Below are 22255 nucleotides of genomic sequence, written 5' to 3' on the forward strand. Positions count from 1 at the left end.
TATAATAAAAATATTTAGTGAAAACACATATTTTAAAGCCCATTGAAGGATTTAAAAAATACAAATCAAGTTTTATCAATTTGATATTCAGGTTATAATTGGCTTAACACATAGCCTTGGTTTATTTCCTAAAATCATACTGCAATATCTTTTCAAAAATTAAATGCCTTCATTAGTTATATTAATAGAGGTAAATATGTAGACAGTATACTCATCCCTGGGTTTCTTAAAAAAAAAATAAACTAAAAAGTCTTAGTGTAAGTTTAAAACTTTAATATTTATAAATTTAAAAATGTTACACGTGCTGAATGATAGCAGTGCTGACATTCTGTGGTCACTAAACCACAGCTCACTGCATGGAGCTTCTTTTTGTACAGAGAATAGGATCACAATACCAGGGTTTGCCATTTGTCATGATTTCGTGGTAAAGACACCACACCAGGAAACCTGGGCTTAGAGCACACTTGAGGTCAGATTCCCCACCCCCACCCCCAGTAGGTACATAGTGCAGACCTGGTAAATAACCTCAGGCTAGGGAAATTAGCTGCCAGAACACACCTGACAGCTCCTAATAGCTAAGAGGCCAAAAAAATGCAGACACAACAAGAAAGCCAAACCTTCCCACAACTGGGAAGTTCTGGGACAGGTGAAGAGCAGGCCACAGGGGTACAGAGTGCTGCCTACACTGCCAGTCACACATCTCTCACTGGCCAGGAGGCCTCACCAGTACAGTCTTTACAGAGACCTCCACACACATCTACACAACAGAAACATTTCTCCATCCATCTTCAAAACTAGCAAAATCAAAGTCCATTATTAATCTTCTACTTTGACCTGAACCAAATGTACTCTTTGGCTATATAAGTCATGGTTTCCCCTTATGACCAACCAGGAACACTTCACAATTCTTATGCCTAAGGAAAAGTGAAGTTAAACTTGCACCATGGCCCTTTAAATCAACTTGAATTTAGCAAGATGTCTAATTTGGACATTTTTCTAATTTTAGAAAGTTAAGTTTTAAAGAAATGCAATGTTTCCTGAAAAAAACCCACTTACATTTTCAAGTAACTTAAAAATACTATTACAGCCTCAAATTATCTGTTATTCTGTGGGAAATTTTATAGAAAATTTATAATGTTAAAAACCTCATATCCAAATGAGTTCCTCATTCTTAGGGGAAAGAAAAAAATAAAAAACAAGAGACACCTCTGCACAACACTGCAATTCCTTCAGACTCAAATGCTGAGTGTGTTATTGAGACCCCGGTAGTGATCACTCGCAAGACAGGGCCCATGACAATCACCTCTACTAACAGAGATGGCAGACAAAATATATGTAAATACATAACAACAAAAAAAAATATTTTCAGGGTACAAACAACACTACCTATCCCTAGGAGACTCTGTCCTGAAATACTTGAAACTGACAGCTAGCGCCCTGACAGTACTTGAGGGGTTCAGTCAAGTATTGACAGAGAGGAGACAGACGGTGACACAGCCTTGACCGCAGGAAGAGCGCTGAGTGATGCTGACTGGGGAAGATTATAGATCTGTTTGGTTTTGAAGTGAAAACTGGGACAGAAGTATCTGATTATCATTAGATATTTTTCCATACAATCATTAAAGTTTTTACGTTTGGGGAAAAGCTCGACAAAGTACACACAAAATGTCATTTGTATCAGACTAAAACAATACAGTCACACTGACAAAACAGTCTTCCCCCAGAATAATATTCAACTACTGTGTTAGAAAGGACACTGTCAAATACAACAACCCAGCACAAAAACATCAGTCAAACTACCCTCTGCAGAGGCCACAAGAGCACAGCCGAGGGGGTCATATCAGCACCACTGTTAGCATACAACCTCCCTGCCTGGCGACTCTATTGACTTAGTGATTGCGCCCTGGGAAAGAAAAGGTCAAGAAGCATAAGGTGAGGCAAGGCGACCAACAGAATGGGGAAATATAGGTTAGAGGATTCGCTGTGAACAAATGAAATTTAACACAAAAGAGGAAAAGTCAAATACTTGACAGCGAGTGTCCTCTTAACATGTATTTTAAAAAGTGCACAATGATTTAACAGTCAGTTTAAATTGGAAAACTAGTTCGTGACCATGAAATCCATGGCCTCAATACCCACTGGGTAAAGAGCATCAGGAAGTGGACAGCAACAAAACCCAGAGGTTCATAAAGCACTTGTAAACAACAAAGCAGGGCAAAGGAAAAGACCAAACTAAACAAATACTCAATAAAGCAAACAAATGCAAACACACACCCTGAAAAATCTAGTTGGTACAAGTGGCATTCCCATTATCTGAAATATGGTGGCGTCATTCACTGCCAGTTGGCCACTAATCAATGTTCTGGTGATCATTTAAGCATTATTTGGTCCAATCTAAAATAAATCTTCCTTCAATTAAAAGTGGTGTAACAGAACTGGAGTATCATACTAGTATCCGGACAATTTCATAAATATAGTTCTGTCAGTATAGAAGCTATACTCAGATGCCTTCTTACCGCATCCTTCCCTACCCATCTTCACGTGAACTTAGGCCCATAGTTACAACTCACACGGCACACACAAACCACACCCGCTGAGGAAACACAGACATCAAGAACAACACAAAACAGAGCAATTACTGATGTAGAGCACTTCAAGTTAAGAGAAAAAGAATCTAAAAGCACTCCTTTCCAAGAATTTAAAATACAGGGCATGTAGAGATTGTAGTATTTAGAGATTTTTCTTCCTCCATACTTACTGTTACTAAATGGTGATCAATATAGCAGAAAGGATTCTCAAAAAGGTATGGCCCTCAGCTCTGTGTCACCTCACACCTACTATCACAGGAATGGGATGCTCTGTTTATAGAGAGCCACACAACGTCTCCAGAGCGTCAGATGCTAAGATGCACACACTGTGCATGCGGTTCAGGTTTAGCAGAGAGACAAGACCAGCAGAGGAGCCTGTCCCTCCACGGCAGTCTCAGATGCACCTGGGCCAGAAGCATCTTGTTGCCACTGTACTCTGTGACTGGTCCTGCAGTGGGCAGTTTCCAAGGACTGCTGTTTATAAATGAGCTTTTATTTTCATAATTAAAACTGGCACACAAAATTAAGTGAAGCACAGTAACAGTATAAAAATCCTGATTAGAAAAGCCAGAGGATCTAAAGTGAATTTTTCTCTTTCTTTCTCTCTCTCTCTCTCTCTCTCTCTCTTTTTTTTAAAGGAAAGATCATACTTTGTAACCCAGACTAGCCTGGCATTCATGACTATGCCTGGATAAAGATAAATTTTTAGTCTCTGAAACTGAACTAGTGTGGCTCCTGTGACATGAGAATAACACCCACTTTAGCATAATTATTGCCCCTAATGCCCCAATGTGCAATAGTCTGTGTGAAGTGGTAATTCACATCTATTAAAAAGTTATTGCTTAAGCAAGCCATCCAGAGTAGATACGGGCTGTGTGGCTGGACAGAAACACAGAGAGGTAACCACACAGGGATTCTCGTTTCATTTCACTGGGAAACACACATAAATACATAATCAAAGGGGCAGAAGGGTCATAGCAGCTAATACCCTAAGCCAACTCTTACGTGTCAAGACTAATTTCTCTCTAAAACAAATCTGGTTTGTCTTTTCCTCTTAAAATTAAGGCAATGAAATGGCTACAGTTCCTAAAGTTAACTTTACGGAACAGAAATATACACACATTTCCCTCAAGTTCAGGCATCACAGTCTGATTAGAAACCTGCAATAATTACACAAGACCTGCAACGCTGAGGACAAAAGGGAAGGAAGGTGAGGAAGGGGGAGAAGGTGAACAATGAAACTAACAAACACTCGCTGATGATTTTTCTTCCTGCATAATTATAATCACTGAAGGGAGAAAAAGTAGAAAAGCATAAAATCTCTGACGAGTTTTCACCATCTCTTGCACTGATTCAAAATGTTTAGGGATAACAAAGGGGAAGAACTTATCAAAATGGAGACCCCAGAGCTAACAACCAGGTATTCTGAAGATGCACAGTAGGGCCCAAGAATCCACCCCTACAACCAATTCCCCAAGAGATGAGGGGAATCTATGGACATTCTGAAAAATAATTCTGAAAACATACCACCTTTGGCTAGTCACCTATGCTTTGATAAAAGGGCAAAAGGCACTGAATAGGAATTTCATGGTGCCCATATCTGTTTGCACATATATGGAATTGCATTTTGAAATTTTAAATCACCATTCAGAATCTAGAAGACAAGTATATGGCAGATCATGGCTAACACCTAATAACAGAAGCTGATTTTAAGTTGACCTCTCCTGTTTCACCAAATTCCACATCGAAGTCTCAGGTTCTCCAAAATCCAAATGGTCAAATGAACTGAGGAATAGGCCAAGACTCAAGTCAACTTTCAGCAATTCAGTGCACTTTGCAGAAAGGATCTAAGTTAAGAATATAGCTCTGCGGTTTATTTCACACAAAGGAGACCACCAACATTTGCCATAAATTCTTCTAAACTCTTTAGGAAGGCCATCTTCTGCTTCCGGTCCAGGGTAGGAGGAGTGCTGCTTGCAGTGAGCTTGTTGAAGGCATCTGCTAATCTCTGGTAAATGATTGGGTCTTGCTGACTTGACAATAATGTCTCAACTAGTTCAGAATACTCAGCCTGCAAAAGAAACAAGATAGTCATAAGAATGCTTTCCGGGGATCCTAGCAGGTACTATGGGGTTGGTTCTAAGGCAGGGCAGGCCACTCTTTCCAAATTAGTGCTTACTGTTCTCACTTTATTTGTAGGTTAATTCATTTAATATGTAGGTTGCTATGAGATTGACACTACCAAAGTTCACATTTGACAGATGAATGTTCTGCCAGATGAAGTAACACATTCAAACTTACACTTATAAAGCAACAGTACAGGCAATCTGGCTCCATGTGGTCCCAGCTTTGTGGTACTGCCTTTTCTATTTAGTTTGCATTTTGTACAAAAGCCCTACGTCTGTATGGTGATGGTGAACAGTTCTCTAGTGGCTCATGCAGACACCTTGCCCACGCAGCTCCAAGGACAGCAGAGGCACAGCAGCACAAGTGTGGAGGTTGAGAGCTCTCCCAAGGTGGAGGCAGAACACTCTGAAAGTCCCAAGCCAGCACTGTAGCCAATGGCTTTGGATAAAGGGCAGGGATAATGGACTGGTGGTATTTTGTATCTTTGGTATTCTCTCTCATAACATTAATATACAGGTAAGTGGGCAGAGGCTGGAGGGAAAGTCACCTAGGCCAGAAGTGCTGTGGAGAAAGCTGGTCTGCCATTAATTTTCATGAGCTTCTGGGGATATCACGACAATAAAATGATGAAATCTGACATCATGTAGAGCAAAAGAGAAGTAGGGTACAGTTTCCCAAATTCCCACCCTCATCGTCTACAGCACTGAGCCGGGGCTACCTTAGCTGCCCTTTCCAAAGGACAGGAGGGAGCCAGTATAACTTCAAATCATTGACCTACTGCCAAGAAATGATAGTGCTTCTGGGGTCAGGCAGCAAGAACCACACTAGCTGTTCCAAAGTGTCCACTCTGCTTTCTGTCTTTCCAGGGGACAAAAACCATTTTTTTTTACACTCTTTTATGTATATGTGTTGTCAGAGAATAACTTGCAGGAGTTGGTCCTCTCCTTTCACCATCCTTCTTATCTCTTATAAATATTCTTAGATTGTTTGTTTATTTATTTGTTTGTTTGTGTGTGCTTAAACAACTTGCAGAGTTAGTTCTCTCCGTCCACTACATATATAGGACTCAAGAATTGAACTCAGGTTATTAGGCTTAGTGGCAAGTACCTAAAGTGCCCTCTGAGCCCCCTTGAGTGTCTCTAAAATGTACATAGTCTAAAAGCCATCAGACAAGGTAATCAGAATGTACTGCTTGTACACAGAGGAAAGAAGCCCATTGTCTTAGTACGCAACATAATGGAAGGGAGCAAACACATGAAAGGAAATACTTTTTTTTTTGAGGTTGGATATTTATTTAGTGGGTTATGGAAGGGAAGAGGAAGAAAGGAGAGAGGGAGAGAGAGAGAGAGAGAGAGAGAGAGAGAGAGAGAGAGGGAGAGAGAGAGAGAGAGAGAGAGAGAAACAGAAAAAGGGGAAGGGGAAGGGGAGAATGTAGCGAGGCAGAAGCCTTCAGGGGAGTGACGGAAAAAGGAAGACGCTGAAAGGAAATACTATGGGAAGCTGCTACAGGAGCATAGCACAAGCTTTCTTTGAAGTCCCGGTGTCTCTCACAGCCTGAGCTACACATGGCACACAGCGTCTAGAAGAAGAGGGGCTTTATATGCGACAAAGAATGGCTCATAACAGAGAAGGGAAAATAAATTCTTTTGATCTGACACAGATTTTCAGATAAATACAAAAACACAACTCTAGAGCTCATGAAGGAGCTGAAAGCACTGAGCCGGGGACACGGCACTGGGTCTCTGAGCCCCTGTCCGGGAGACACAAAGACCTGGTGGACGGGGACCGTCGTGTCCACAGAGAAGGCGTCAGTACCTGGTGCAAGCACACCAGTGTGTACAACGCCTCTCCTGCTGCAGTCGTCATCTCCGTGTTGTGCTTCTGCAATACCAGCATATCAAAAACCAGCTGAAATTACACAATACGATATCGTTATAAAATACAGGATAACTATTTAAAATTCTAGTCCCTCCCTGCCTGAAAAAGGGATAGCAGTTATAGTCAATTTATTACATTACTAGTAAATCATTTTTTAATCTAAAAAACATTCTGTGGAATCTACATTTACAACATCGTTAAAGAACACAAAATAGAAGCAGAAGAGAGCGTGTTTCTAAAGAACTGGTCTTCAAGGAAAAACCAGTGAACAAAGCTGTGGTGCGAACACCTTTAACCCAGCACTCAGGAGGCAGGGGCAGGAGGATCTATGCGTCTGAGGTCAGCCTGGTCTACACAGAGAAATCCTGTCAAAACCCAAACCAACCCAAACCAAACCAAACCTACACACATGAATCAAGAATTTTATGAGTCTGGTGAGATGGCTCAGTGGTTAAGTGCTCTTTCAGAGGTCCTGAGTTCAATTCCCAGCAACCACATGAGAGCTCACAACTATCTGGTGCCCTCTTCTTGTGTGCATGAAGACAGGTCACTCATACACATCAAACACACACACACACACACACACACACACACACACACACACACACACACTTAAAAAGCTCCCCTCTTTTTACTTTGAGATGAGGTCTTGCTAACATGCTCAGGTTGGCTTTGAACTCACTCTGTAACTGAGGCAACACTCCTTTATTAGCCCCAGTAGTTGGCATGGTAGGCAAGTACCACTTAGCTTGGTTAAAAGATAGTTTGCCAACCTACTCACCAAACATCTTACCTTAAGGAAGTGCCGAGTTGCTAGAAAAAGTGGTGAATCTGTTTCTTGTGCTTTAGCACATTGTTCGGCTAATGGTGTTAAGGCCTCAAGGCAGAGCTGGCATACTTCTGAACTCATTCTGAACACAATGGTCAAAGAATAAACTAGAAGACACACCCGACTTTATAAAAGATCAAAACTAAATGACAACTACGTTACGTACATGACTATTTGTAGAAATGAATACAGACAGTGGGGGTAGACCAGATTGCAAAGTCTTAACTGAGTTAGGAAAGACTCAAAAAGCTAGGCTTTCGAGTCTAATCCGGTGACGCCTAGTTTGTTTCTGCAGATGGTACTGCAAGATGATGACATTATAATGTCAGCAAGCTGAGACTACAGAACCAGCTGCAATATATCACATGACCTAATGAAGGAATGACGTGAAGACCAGGGGCCAGGTGCTACATATATGAAAGGGAAAGATCATATAAATTCACAAGAGAAACAGAATCAGAGATGGTCATGGTGGTGTCAACCTTCAAACCCAGCACTCAGGAGGCAGATCTTTGAGCCTGGGGTCAGCCTGGTCTACAGAATGATTTCCAGGACAGCCAGGGCTGAAACTCTGTCTCAAGAGAAAAAGAGAGAGAAAGAAAGAGAGAAAGAAAAAGTTAAAGCAGCTATAGAGGGGACATGTTTTTGACGAAATAAAACAACTATAAAAGAAAATCAATCATTTAAAAAACTTTAAATAAGAAGCCCCCTCCTTGAATAACAAAGTTCACGTAAAGGATACGAGGTCATTCCTAGTTCTAGAGAATACATCAGGCTCTTAAACAGATCCTCAGGAAGCTGGGGTATTTTTTCAGGAAAAATCTCACAAATAAATGTGATCAATTTGTAGTATTGATTACAAAGGGTTGGAAACTGAAAAAGAAATAATAAATATCTTGATATTTAATAAAATAAAACAGCTAACAAACTTTTAAGTAGTACAATGATTTCTCTAAGATGTATATAACATATAAAAACACCAAGCCCTAAAGAAATGTAAATAAGTTACATGAAGGAAACTTTTTAGTAGCTGTTATCAAAAAAATACATAATAGAAAGAATTATCTTCTGGAAGGCTAATAGGAAATATAGACAAATCCTGATATTCTATGTTTATCCTGAACAAATGAACAAGGCAGTCAAAAAACTAAACGATCCTTTGTTAACGTGTTAATTTCCACATAAGTATGTTAGAAAACATATTAAACTATTAAAAGTTGTGCATAATTAGAATGGTCAGTCCTTTTCATCTTTCTACTTGGACAGATCTGAAGAGCCGAGGGGAAAGTAGGCAGTCTAGTTTAACCACAAAGAAAATGTGCACCAAATGTTTACGATGACTGACTCAATGGAATGGACAAACACTAAAAGCAAACCAGTGTACAAAGCTGAATAAACTCTCTCATCCTAAGAGTTGTTACAAAAACCCAAGGTTCATGGGTTGATAGGAACTGCCCAACAGACATTCCTCAGAGAGCAAACAAAATACCTGGGGAGAGTCTAAGTAGGCACCCCTAACTAACACTTCTGCTCCGCACCACACCATCTCTTTCCCACCCTTTATCACATACACAGGTGTGTGCACACGTGCATGTGATACATTCATAGACACACACCCTTTTCTTCCTTCTCCAGTGGATCCTTGTTCTTGTCCTTATCCTTCTGTGATAACTTAAAACAAAAGACTTCTCTCCTAGAGTACTTCTGGAAGGAGTAAAGGGCAACCTCAGTGGTCACCCACCTTTAATACCAACTGGTAGAACCACGGCACAATACAGTCATAATGTGCAAAAAATTTAAAAATTAATCTTGGTTTCTACCATCCCAATTCTACATGGAAGGGCTTGGAAAATACCCACCACAGCTGGCTCCTTTGGTTGATAATGAAGTTTAAGAACAAAATGACAAATTCTAAGAAAATTAAAACTGCTAGCAGAACTGTTTTCCTGATGAAATGAGTCACTAATTACCTGTGCACAGAGCACTTGGGCATGTGCACTGAGAGAAGCAGAGTAAACTGAAGTAGAGATACAATACACTCTTTGTGTTCATATTATTTTAATTACCTTCAAAAGATCTTGTGACATTAAAGGCAGAATTAGGTTTACTCCATATAAAACGACATCGGCTGCTGACACAGATCTGCCTGCTGCTTGTCCTGGCTCGTGTCCTCTAAACACTTCATCTATCAAAATAGAAGGCACACCGGACAGTTGTAACTTACATCTCCAAAGCTCATATTCCTTTATAAAAACACAAATATAGCCAAGCTCAAAGACCTAAGAAATCCATTAATGGGTAACACAGAAATCTGATAAGCCCAGGCCATGCCATCATTTTGTATTATTTGTTGGAGAATCTGAGTACCAGATACAATAATTGTGGATAAGTAAGAGCAACAGACATTCTAGAAATCAAAGTGAACACATTTAACGCTTTGGTATTTCACTCCAGCACCTCTAGCTAATGAGGATAAGCCTGTTGAACTGTGAAACTAACAGGGCAGACAGTAAACAAGAAAAACAAACCAACAAAAGTCAACAGAGCAAGAACAATCTCAAGGACTGGACACGGTGACTATTGGGGGCTGCTACAGTAATAGCTTGGAGAACCTTCAAAAAATCAAAAGGTATCTCCGACTGTGAATGCCTGCAGGACCTGACGCAATGATATGATATGATACTCTCTTATAAAGCAACTCTCTTATTTCAGGTTTAAAGGCAAAGTTAGCAGGGAGGTAAAGCTAACTAGTGAGGGGAGAGACATTTAAAACATACGAAGGCAAGAGTAAGCAATTAAAGGCATTGGGCGTAAACAGCCCCTCACCCCCTAGTTTCTGAAGCAGCTGCATTTCTTCCTGCCTGCTTCTCTGAGAACAAACCTAACAATGGCTTATGAAGGAAGTGGAGGTAAACTGCATGAATGTGTGAGTTTTACTGACTGACCACGCTCTTGTCTGTAAGAACAAGAGCTTATCTTGTCTCATCTACTAATTGCCAAGCATAGTGCTAGCAAGCACAAATGTTCTAAAAGGTCTTTATTATTAGCAGAATGGTGGAGATTAGCGTTCTATCCCCGTATTATGATACTGGAGAACTATGTTAGGTAGCCTATCACATCTGGAATCCAGTACTTCTCACCCCAGTGGGATTTCACATGTTGTATCTATAAAGCGTTGAGTTTGATGGGCAATCATCTCCAAGGGCATGAAAGAGCCAATGAAATATTACTCTAAAGCAGTGGTTCTCAATCTTCCTAATGCTGCAACCCTTTAATACAGTTCCTCATGTTGTGATGACCCCCAAACATAAAATTATTTCATTGTTACTTCATAAATGCAATTTTGCTACTAGTACAACTATCTGATATGCAGGATATCTACTGCAGGGGTCATGACCCACTTTTGGAGGAGGCTGCTTGTTGGTTCCTGGCTGCCCAACCCTAAAATAATCACACAGAAACTGTAGTAATTAAATCACTGCTTGGCCCATTAGCTCTAGCTTCTTATTGGCTAACTCTTACATATTAATTTACCCATTTTTATTAATCTGAGTATCGCCACGAGGCTGTGGCTTACCAGGAAAAGTTCTGGTGTCTATCTCCAGTGAGGCTAGGTAGCTTCTCTGACTCCGCCCTTCTTTCTCCCACCATTCAGTCCAGTCCTCCCTGCCTAGCTCTGCTCCGGCCTACCCTGCTCTGCAATAGGCTCAAAGCAGTTCTTTAGTCATTAATGATAATCACAGCATACAGAGGGAACTCCCACAACAACCCACGGGTTGATAACCACTGCTCTAAAGAATAGGGTCCATAGACACACACAAGGATTTGAATGTGAGTTCAGACTTACTAGCTACATGCATGTATGCTGTTACTTCAGCAGTAAAGTGGGAATAGCAATGGCACCTTCTGCATGGCATTATGAAAAAAGCCAGCAGCTGGCGTTTATTAAGAACTGCGTAACGGGGAGAAAAAGAGGCAAAAGCCATTTCTCTTTTAGATAAAAAAGCATGTGTGGTAGCTGTAGAATAAACTGATTTTTATACAGAAGGAAAAAAGAAGTGGATAAATAAAAGTTTACATTCATATTTAAGTAGACATGAGAAAGGTCTTCAGTTCCCCCTTCATTTCAACCAAAGGGATTTACTTCCATTTGTTCTCTAAACTCAACCTCCTCGTGAGGTTTTACTTCAAGAAAATAACCTGTAGTTTTAACAAAGACAGTAACAACAACCACTTCAAGAGACTTTACCTGTGTCACTGAAATCTATGAACTCCTTGGAGAGAAGGTTAGTGAGAAGCTCCATAATGAGAAGCAGGTCCTGGTACTGCTCTTCTTCCGCTGTAACATCTATCCTTTGCCGCCCTAGATTGTTCTTAGAATATACTTGCAACAAAGTAAGGCAGGCTTCATATAAATGCATAGCTTTGGACTGTAAGAAAATGAGGAGTGGTATTACCTGGTGGGATCTAGCAGATAAGCCCAAGTTTACATGTACTCTAAACTGCAATAGTAGCTCTATATTAACAGTAACGAAGGGTTGAGAGTTGGAGAAGTACTTGCCAAACATGACCACCTGAGTGCAGCAGCATCCCCAGTGGTGCATGCTGGGGATCCTAGTACCAGAGGGAGGAGACAAGGGGGCCTTGCTGGGTGTGCTTGGCTTGGCTTGGCTATAGGGTCAGTGAGTCCTTATCTCATCAGAAAGTAAGGTGGAGAGAAATAAAGGAAGATACCCACAATTGACCTCCAAGATAGATAGACAGACAGACAGATACACACACACAGTATTAACAAAGACAAAAAAAGCTTTAATCTGAGCATTTGGGAGGCAGAGGAGGATGAAACTCTGTGAGTTTGAGGCCAGCCTTGACTACGTAGAGAGACGCTATCTCAAAAACAAAACAAACAAACAAACAAACAACAACCCACAAAACAACAACAAAACCACCAAAGCCCAATAAAAGGATAATTATAGTAAGAGTACAGCAATATTTAATATATTAGCACCCCTCTAACAAAATTTGGAATAAGAACTTATATTCACCCCACACGACTTTCTACTTTGAAGCATACAAATACGCATTAAATGTGAAGCGAAAAATGGAGTATCATTGCTTTAGAGACTTGTAATCCCGAAGGAAGAAAACTAGAAAGAGCTTACCTCCCCAAGATAGCATATCTGTTTATGTGCAACTTCAACAAAAACTTCTATAATGAGATTGACAGTTTCTGGAGTATTTTTGTAAACTTCCATTAACCCAATGCAATTGTTAAGGAAGTCCATTAAAAAATTAAAAAGAATGGCTACATTGTCGATCTGGGTGGCCTCAGCAATGCCACACAGGGCCTCCAGTGTGGCAGTGATCTCCTGCTTAACTTCCTCCTGCTGGCACATCTGCTGAAAGTTCTCTTGGTTGATCACTCTCAGGAATCGCTGCTGCAGAGGCTGAAGAACCTGTGGAAGCATATCACAGCATGACCTTCCGAACACACAGACTGAGTCCTGCAACTTGGATGAACATGTTTCCCAAAAAAGTTCTTGTCTGTTTTTGAGACAGGGCTTCTTTGTGTAGCTCTGGCTGTCCTGGAACTTACGCTGTAGACCAGACTGGCCTTGAACTCACAGAGATCCCCCTGCCTCTACCTCTTGAGTGCTGGAACTAAAGGCATGAACCACCACACCTGGCTCCCAAAATATTCTTTATTGGAACAGGATAAGCACACAAAATAAGAACTATTTGAACCACTAATTTCCCTACCCCATAAGTCTTAGAAACAATCTTGCTAGATAGCCCAGGCTGGTCTCAATTTCTCAGTGTTCCCGCCTGACTCCTAGGTGCTGCGATTACAGGTTTGAGGTACATTGTCCATTTTGAGAATCTTCATACCTTGTGCCATATACAAAAAAAAAATGACACCCAAGTCACAGAATAGAGTTCTTTGAATCTCATTCTTTGAAAAATTTTTATTCTCTTATAATTTCTTTCTAGTTTTTATTGCACATGTGTATAAAATACCTATAATCCCAGTGCTGGGGAGACAGAGACAAGATGCCCAGGGTTTGCTGGCCAGATAGTCTAGCTGAAAACAGAGTTTCAGACACAGTGAGAGACCTACCTCAAACATATAGAGCAACTGAGAAAGATGACTGCGGTCAACCGCCAGTTACATGTGTACGCTTATATGTGGCAGACATGTACACATCCATGCAAGTGCTAAGAGAACCAGAGGCATTAGATCTCCTAGACCTGGAGTTACAGGAAGCTGTGAGCCACCCAAAGACGAACTTATGTCCTTAGGAAGTAGTGCATGTTCTTAACTACCATTTCTATGGACCCAGGGATGAAAAATAAAAAAGTCAGTCTGTTTTACCTTAGCTATGAAGTCATAGCCACCTTACCTTCACAGATATTAAGAACATCTAGGCTGGGCAAGATGGCATACACCTGTAGTCCCAGCACTTGGGAGGCAGAGGCAGATCTGTTGAGTTTGAGGCCAGCCTGGTCTAAAGAGGAAGTTCCAGGAGACAGGGCTACACACACACACACACACAAAATCTGTTTTGAAAAACAGAGAGAGAATACTTTAGAAAAGAGGGGAGAGAACACTGTAGAAAAGGACCAGAAGCCAGACCTCTATATATACACTTGATTCAAGTTATAAATTATTACAGAAAGTGCCCACGCTATGGGTTGAATTAAAACCTCAGAAAGTGACCTCAATTGGACAAAATGAGATGCAATAAATTAGGATTCAGCCATACTGGAAAGTGAGCCCCTACTCCAATATGGTATCTTATGGACTGAGAAAACTGGAATGCAGAGTACAGAGAACTTACGACAAAAGGAGTGTCAAAGGTTGTCACTAAATACCAGAAGCCACATTCGTGCAGACCTTAGAAACAATGCACACCTTCTTTGGACAGTTAGGCAATCTACTAAATAAATGCAAGACAGAATCTGTTGCTCAGATCACTGTGGTAAGAGAGGCGCCAGAAAACAAATACACTGCAATTTGCATCTCCTTTTTTCAAGGCGAAGAATGCCTTGTGGTTCTTCATGTCAGCTTCTTTCTTTCAGTTTTTGGGGAGAGGTTGACTAACCTAAGGCCTTGGCATGCTAAAGCTAGTGCTCTATATCTGAGATACCCACCATGCTTTTCACATTCTGATAAAGATACACCAATTCATGCTCTCATCTGGGTTGGGAAAAATGTACCTGAGCATAGAAAACATTAGTAATACTCAATGTGTCAAACAAGCATGGCTGGGTAAGCCCTGACACAGTAGTTATCAAGTAATAAGCTTCAAACGGTTGATGAGGAGGAAGAACACAAGGTAAGTTATTGTGAGGTGTTTATGTCTTCAGACTATTTTCTAACATCTGCAGGGTGACAGAAGAATCAAAAGTGAAGAGAAATTTTTTTTTTACCTCCGTCCAATACTGCTGCTTTGTTTCTGTGTCCATATGTGCAAAACCTCCTAAGACCAGAGCCTTCATCAGTGTCCTCTGTACTGGGCTTGACAAGAAATTAAGAGGTGGGCTTCGGCTTGCAAACTGCTTTGCTAGGTTCCACCAGTTTTCACACTGAATTACTAAGTTTGCCCTACAAATAGAAATAAAACATTAGGTGTGTCTTGTTCACACACACACACACACACACACACACACACACACACACACACACACACACCCCTACTAAGAAAATAAGAACCAGACAGGGCTGGGGAGCTGGCTCAAAGGTTAAGTAAAAATGACTATTGCAAAGGACCTGTGCTCAGTTCCCAGCACACACACAATGATTCATAGCCACCTGTAATTCCAGTTTCTGGGATCTGATGAGCTCTCCAGGCATGTTGCAATGAACTCACACAGGCAAAAAAAACATTTAAAAGAGGGGAACATTTAATTTAAAATCTGCTAAGGCAAGACGCTGCTGTGTTACTCAGGTTGGTCACATTATTGCAATCTTTCTACCTCAGCCTCCTGAGCACTGGAATATGACTGGATGAGATTCCTAAAAACATTTTATTTGTGTGTGAGTATGTGTGTCTGTATGTGGGATGTGTACAGGGGCCTAAACTACCAGAAGATGACACTGGGTCCTCTGGAGCTGGAGCTACAGACAGTTGTGAGAAACCCAATGTGGGTGCTGGGATCCAAAACTGGGTCCTCTGGAAGACATGGGGGCTCTTAACTGCTGAACTGTCTCTCCAGCTCCTGGATGTAATTTTAAAGAACAGCATCACAAGTGCACATGGACTCTGGAACCACACTGGGTTTATTTCAATCCCAATAACTGCTCACAAACATAAAATTTTTTACTTAAGTGCTTTTATCTTCAGTTTTCTGACTGCAAAATGAGAACGGCTGTATAGTCATTTCTTTGCGAAGAGGTTCAGGAAACTTCTAAGAGTAAGAAAGTCCATCTCCCAGCTTCTATCCGTGCTGATCAACTGCTGGCTAAGCGGTTGCTCTGTGCTCTGACTGCCCCCAATTGTGCAACTGGTGAGCTTTCACAAGAGTCACCCACTGGGAGAGTGTGTTTTTGGTGATGCAGATGACCTGCAAATATCCCCTCCTCCATACTCCTATAGGTAACTCATCAGGTTCTCTGGGGAAAGCAAGGTGACAGGTACAGTTAGCTCTAAATCTCATGCCCAAGTGAGATCTGATGTGGGTGTCCTTCTGTATATGTGTTGCTTTATTGGCTGATGAATAAAGCTGTTTTGGCCAATGGCATAGCAGAGTGAAGCCAGGTGGGATATCCAGAGATAAAGAGAAAGTGGACAAAGTCAGGGAGATGCCACGTAGCAGGCTGTGTAGCCGCGGAAGGAGAAGGACACACCAGAACCTTAGGACCCTTACCAGAAAGCCACAGTCCTTATGCTGATACACAGATTAATAGAAATGAGTCAATTTAAGATTTCAGAGTTATTTAATAAGAAACCTGGGCTAATACGCCAAGCAGTGTTGCAATTAATACAGTTTCTGTGTGATTATTTGGGTCTGAGTGGCTGGGAACAAAGAGCAAACTCTGTCCACAGAGATCTTTTATGTGCAATGCTCAAATGGGAATCACTGAGTCAGGCAGGGGGGGCACACCCCTTCAATCCAAGCATGGAAGGCAGAGGTAGGTCGATCTCTGAGTTGAGGCCAGCTTGGTTCAGGACAGCTAGGGCTACACAAAGAAACCATGTCTCGAAGTAAAAACTAAAAAAGTGTGTGTGCGTGTGTGTATGTGTGTGCGCGCGCACAAGCGTGTGCACGTGGGGGACTAAAAATATCAAATGAGAATATTAATACATGAAAGTGGGTTTTTATTTTATATGTTTGAGTGTTTTGCCTTTACATATGTCTGGGAAAATTGTGTGTGCCTGGTATCCAAACAGGCCAGACAAGGGCATCTTTGGAACTAGAGTCACATACAGTTGAGAGCTACCACTTGTGTACTGGGATCAAATCAGGGTCCTCTGGAAGAGCCGCCAATGCAGTTCTCCATTATACGGGTAAGCTGCCATTTGCATCTGTAACAACACTGTGATGAGGTTTTAAAAGCCCTACTCTGGAAATGTAGGTTCTAACCGGGCTTAGATATTACTACAATTTGCTAGTCACTAAAGAGCAAACTGAAATCTGTGTTCCACCCCACTCCTCACCTTTCTCTTCTTTCGACCAATGTGACAAGGAGCTGTACAGTGTCATTTGCAAGGTCTTGCTCACTACTCCAGACTGACAGATTGCTGATGACCTTCTGTAAGAGGTAGCCAATAATCCACTGGGAACCCTCTGTATCTGCTCCAAAGGCTGTGCTCAATGGCAAACTTATCTTAAGAGAAGAGATACATTTTCTAAGGTCAGAATGAGTAGGTAAAAAGTAACCTACAGAAAATCTACACCGAAACTACCATCAAAACCTGAGGAGGTGCTCACTTCATATCACTTTTATAATTTTTCATTTGAATCTAAAAGATAACCCCCAACCCGTCCATGCTTTTCAGCTAATTTTTCTGTCAGTTCAAGTCTCATAGTTATTAACAAGCTGACATTTAAAATAAATACAGACATACATATCTCAGACAATATAAAAACATATGAATCCAATGGAATGGTGATGTATCTTAATACATCAATGGAACCAAATCAACGCTCTAAGAAAAGTAATATAACAGTACTTCAGTCCCAAGTATCTCTCAGCTCTTTATTTTTAAGACAGAGTATCTCTGTGTAGTCCTGAAACACTGTAAAGACCAGGCTGGCCTTGAACTCCAAGATCCACCTGCCTCTCTACTAAACCCTGCTAACAGTTCTTGTAAGTAAAGCAAAAATCTTCTTATCTCTAAACTTGCCATCATCATAAACTCAAAAAGAGTAACCGGTTTTACATCCTCACCTGATCATACAGTTTTTCATCTACCAGGAGATAAGTCTTGGCCCAGCGTTTTAGAAACCAAACAATATCTTTGCCCATTTGAGGGCTTAGTAGATGAGTGAGATCTGCTCTTATTGCTCGAGATTCAACTTCTGAGACTCTTAGCACTGCAGACAACAGCCTGTGGGGAGAAAACAGAAGTTGCTAACCCTATTTTTTTTCTCCATAAAAATCTTTTGTTTCTTTATGTCAGGCTACATGTAAAAATTACCAATAGAGTTAAAGATAAAGTACCCACATTATTTCTGGTCTTCCAGAGTCAAGAAAGAGGAGAGATGAGAAACACTGCTCGGGCTGTAACTGCAGATGTAAATCTCAGCATCACTGTCTAGAGAGTGGCTCCCAGTTAAAAATGGAGGAACACACAGAATTAAATATTCATAGTCTAAGCCCACGTTTCAGCACTCTTCCAGTAGGCAGGTTAAATGTTTGTATCACAAAAGACAAGTCCTGTTATGCTTTAAGATCTGAGAATAGATTTATTAGAATGTCACAAGTACTGAGCCTTGTCTACAAATCTCATGGCCCAGCATACTGTCTCATAATATTTATTCCTAATGATATCTTAAAATAATCCTTCCCAGAACAATTACATAAGTACACATATGGGAATAGGGAAGTAACATACCAGAAATTATATATTTTCAACTTGACTTTAGCCAAAAGATAAGGAAGCACAGGTTGTAATAAATATCAGGGCCTACACTAAAATGTTAATAACTACAGTTAGGCTACTGCTCCATTCCTTCTGCTCTCAAGAGGGCTGAAATTTCTGTGTAAGCAAACTGGTAGACGTGTGCATTCTTTACTGACCCTCTGATCTCTCGCCAAGAAGTTCTCAGTGCTACTGTCCACCCTGCCCCTTTGAAAGAGCTCCCTTCCTTGGCTGCCTGTGCAGCACTTCCCACGTCCCCCTCATCTATCTGTTTACTGTTCCCAGTCTTTAGTAAAGATTCTTCTCTTCTCTGGACCTTCTTAAACCAGGAAAGTTTCCACCTAAAAACCTCCTTCCCCCTCACTATTTACATGTTTCTCATAAACCAGTACTCCAACTTTCTAAATTTTAGAACAGAATTTGTGAACAAAAATAACAGAAATCCTAATAACCTCATGTTTATCAATAATGATGCATTGTAAATTTCCCATAAAATTAAAAAGTTTTAGATATAATTTAAAGCCTAACAGAATTTGAAATCAAATGATTATATTAGTACTTTAAAAGTATGTACTGCAACTCAATCTTTGCAGTGTTGAATGTCACTACTGTTTATTCAAAAGAAATAAAATTCCTTTATTTGAACTTTATTTTCCCAAAGAAAATTATTTACCAATTACGCGATTTTCTTTGATATAGACATTTATATATTATACTTCACATGAATTTCCAATGATGATAAAACTATAAGTATTTTAAAAGTCTTCTAGATTGACTTATTACTATTGTAATACTTAGCATACCGTAGAACAAAATGTAACACAAATTTAAATTATAAAACAATTTCCTCCAGCCAGTTGGACTGGGACTGAACGAGGACGTGATCCAACCAGATTCTCTGAATGTGGCTGGCTCGGAGTCTTTCTGAAAAGCCATTGACAATGACACTGGGACTTGCTTCCTCTGCATATACTGGATTTTGGCGATCCAGTCTGTTTGGATTCTCACCTTCCCTGGACCTGGAGGGGGGGGGGAACTTGAACTTCCCACAGGGCAGGAAACCCTGACTGCTCTTAGGGATGGAGAGGGAGGAGGAGAGGGAGTGGGGGGAGTGGGAGGGTGTTGGGAGGAGGGGCGGAAATGGAAACTTTTATAATTTAATAAAATAAAAAAATAGAAGAAAAAAGAAAAACAACAACAACAACAACAACAACAACAACAAATTTCCTCCAGTGCCAGGGCTCCAATTCAGAAGTTTGTACAGGCTGGGCAAGTGGTCTACCACTGAGCTACAGTCTCAGCCTTATTTTGAGTATTTCTTGGGGATAACACAGAAGGGTTAACACAGTAAGGTCTCCTACTTAGTTTATCTACTTGTGAATAAATATTACTTATTGTCAGAATGAGTCAAAGTTGAGCCAAAGTTGGTTCCTTTCTCATTTAAGAGATGTAAACACTGGAGAGAAAAACAAAACAAAACAAAACAAAAAACTGCTCCCATTAAAAAACAGAAGCTATTTTTCCAACACCAAGGTTATCCACTATTTGAATTACTTACAAGTCATATGACAAAACTCAAGATCATCCCAGCTGACCCAGTACTGGATCCCCTTTCGGTGTTATATGATGCAATGAACTGCATCCTAGCTACATGGCCATCACCAACAGGCAATTTGGAACTGCCCTTTTCCTTGGTACTCTATGGGCACCCACACACCTGCAAGTCCATAAAGAGAGTGAGCTCAAGTCTTTCTTTCATCTAGTGAAGAAAGGTGAAAGGGTAGAAGCAGCAGAGGTCAGGCAGCCCTAGGGAGTCTTCCCTTCTCTATGCCATGCCCAGAAATCAGCAGGAGACTGGAGAGCTCTCTCAGAAACCCTTCACAAACTCAAGGGCCAGTTTCCGTCTTCTTCCCAAGACTGAAAAGCAACTGCTTCCCACAGTGCCCTGTCACATTTAACTCCACCTTCCACAAGACAGCGACTCTACACAACAGTTTACTTCCTTCCTGCAAATGCACCTTGCCTCACCTATGAGAGCCAGGGCCTCTCCAACCCACAGTCAGTCACATAGGTCACACAAGCTTTTTCCTCCTGCCTCTTTCCTCTCACTGCCTGACACTTTGCCTCAGGGCTCCCATGCCACCCTGATGTACTCTTAAATCCCATCAAAAGCTGGAGTTGAAGAAACAACTGAGCCAAATACTTTTTAATTTTTAATATTTCTTGATCAGTACCTGAGTCAAGCATCCTTTCATAAATACTTTATATATCAGGCAGCACTCAGTTTCCCACATTGGTCCTGTATTACATTTGCATCCCATAAATCAAAAGAAATCATGATGAGCTAGTCCTTAACTTAGTCTTATAAGCAACACTGCCGTAACATAATCTGAACATTGCCATATCTCTCTTTGATAACCATGACTAGACCCCGAGGCAGTCTCCCCACTTCCAATATGCACTCTAATCATGGTAATCAGGGAAAGTGCTGTGATGTGTGACTATCCCCCATTCATACCTTACAATAGCACCTCCATCTTCTGCAACGCAAAGGTGTCTTACAAGACCTATAGACTGTACCTCTTTACCTCCTTACTTATTTTCACAAGTCATCTCTTATAAAACCCACTCCACTCTAGCATCTTGGCTGCTGTGCAAGAACACCAGGAATGACTGGTCTTTGCATTAGCTGTTTTATTTTACTTTATTTTTACTCTGCCTAGAACACTCTTACCCTGGGCACCTTCAAGACTCCCTGACCAACCTCAATCCTTGCTCAGAAATCATCTAAACAAAGGCCACGTGGATCACACTGCTTAGGATTATATCAGATCCTGCAGGAGTCTGAGCTTCAGCTGCCCTGCCCTACTTGGCTCTTCGCCCACGATGCTTTCTGTCCTCCAACACATCCAGCACATTGTTGAGTTGCTCTCCCTTAGTAAGAACTCTAAAAGTGGAGGGGACTTTGCTTGTTTTGTTCAAGAATGTATCCCATTGGCCCCAAAAATGCTCAACCCATGAAGATACTTGATTCATTCTTAAATGACAGTTTCTTCAGAAATATGGACTACATTTTTAGTGAAGCAAAGGTTGTTTCTCCCAAATATCAAATCAATTTTACACTAACTCTTTAGATTAAAAAACAAAAAACCAAAAAAAACTAGCTATTACATTTTCTCACCCTCCCCCCATCTCTTCCTGAAATAGAGTTTCTCCATGTAACAGCCCTAGCTGTCCTGGAACTAGCTCTTGTAGACCAGGCTGGCCGCCAATTCACAGGCCTACCTTTGTCTCCTAAGCCCTGAGATTAAAGGCGTATACCACCCAGTATATATATATATATATATATATATATATATATATATATATATATATATATATATATATATAAAATGTTAATATATATATTAACATTAACACTCCATAGTCTGTGCTCTCAAATATGAAAATGATTTGCTCCCACAGATACCTGGGACATGCAGAAACTGAAAAAGCACTTCTAATACAAGGGAAATGTTTCTAACGGCACTTAGTGCAAGAATTAGGACAAAGCAGTCACGGCAGAGCTCTGAAACGAACAGTCCTAGAAATAACATTCACTAGAATATGTACCAAACAAAATAACAAAATCCAAGCACAACCGTAACCTCAAAAGAAACCTTTGCTTAAGAATTCTAATATTTAGGGCAAACAAGAGAATGTACCAATAAAGGAAATAAGGCCCCAAATATTTCCTTGGTATCAGC

The 22255-nt window shown here is 40.8% G+C and overlaps 1 protein-coding gene across 3 annotated transcripts in view; it reads right to left on the reverse strand.

The window, feature by feature from the left end:
- Xpo4 (exportin 4) overlaps nt 1-22255 on the reverse strand; it is an 87137-nt gene continuing 64882 nt past the window's right edge. For all 3 annotated transcript variants that reach the window (XM_087912125.1, XM_048442033.3, XM_087912124.1), the window contains 10 exons: nt 17816-17975; nt 17082-17251; nt 14854-15028; nt 12585-12878; nt 11672-11852; nt 9489-9607; nt 8165-8295; nt 7387-7504; nt 6531-6623; nt 1-4659 (listed from right to left, as the gene is read on the reverse strand). In XM_087912125.1, the coding sequence (XP_087768251.1) occupies nt 4462-4659; nt 6531-6623; nt 7387-7504; nt 8165-8295; nt 9489-9607; nt 11672-11852; nt 12585-12878; nt 14854-15028; nt 17082-17251; nt 17816-17975 (1639 nt within the window). In that variant the 3' untranslated portion in view covers nt 1-4461. The remainder of the gene's footprint in view (nt 4660-6530; nt 6624-7386; nt 7505-8164; nt 8296-9488; nt 9608-11671; nt 11853-12584; nt 12879-14853; nt 15029-17081; nt 17252-17815; nt 17976-22255) is intronic.

Source organism: Myodes glareolus, chromosome 12 (genome assembly GCF_982192425.1).
Source record: "Myodes glareolus chromosome 12, mMyoGla1.1, whole genome shotgun sequence".
NCBI lineage: Eukaryota > Metazoa > Chordata > Mammalia > Rodentia > Cricetidae > Myodes > Myodes glareolus.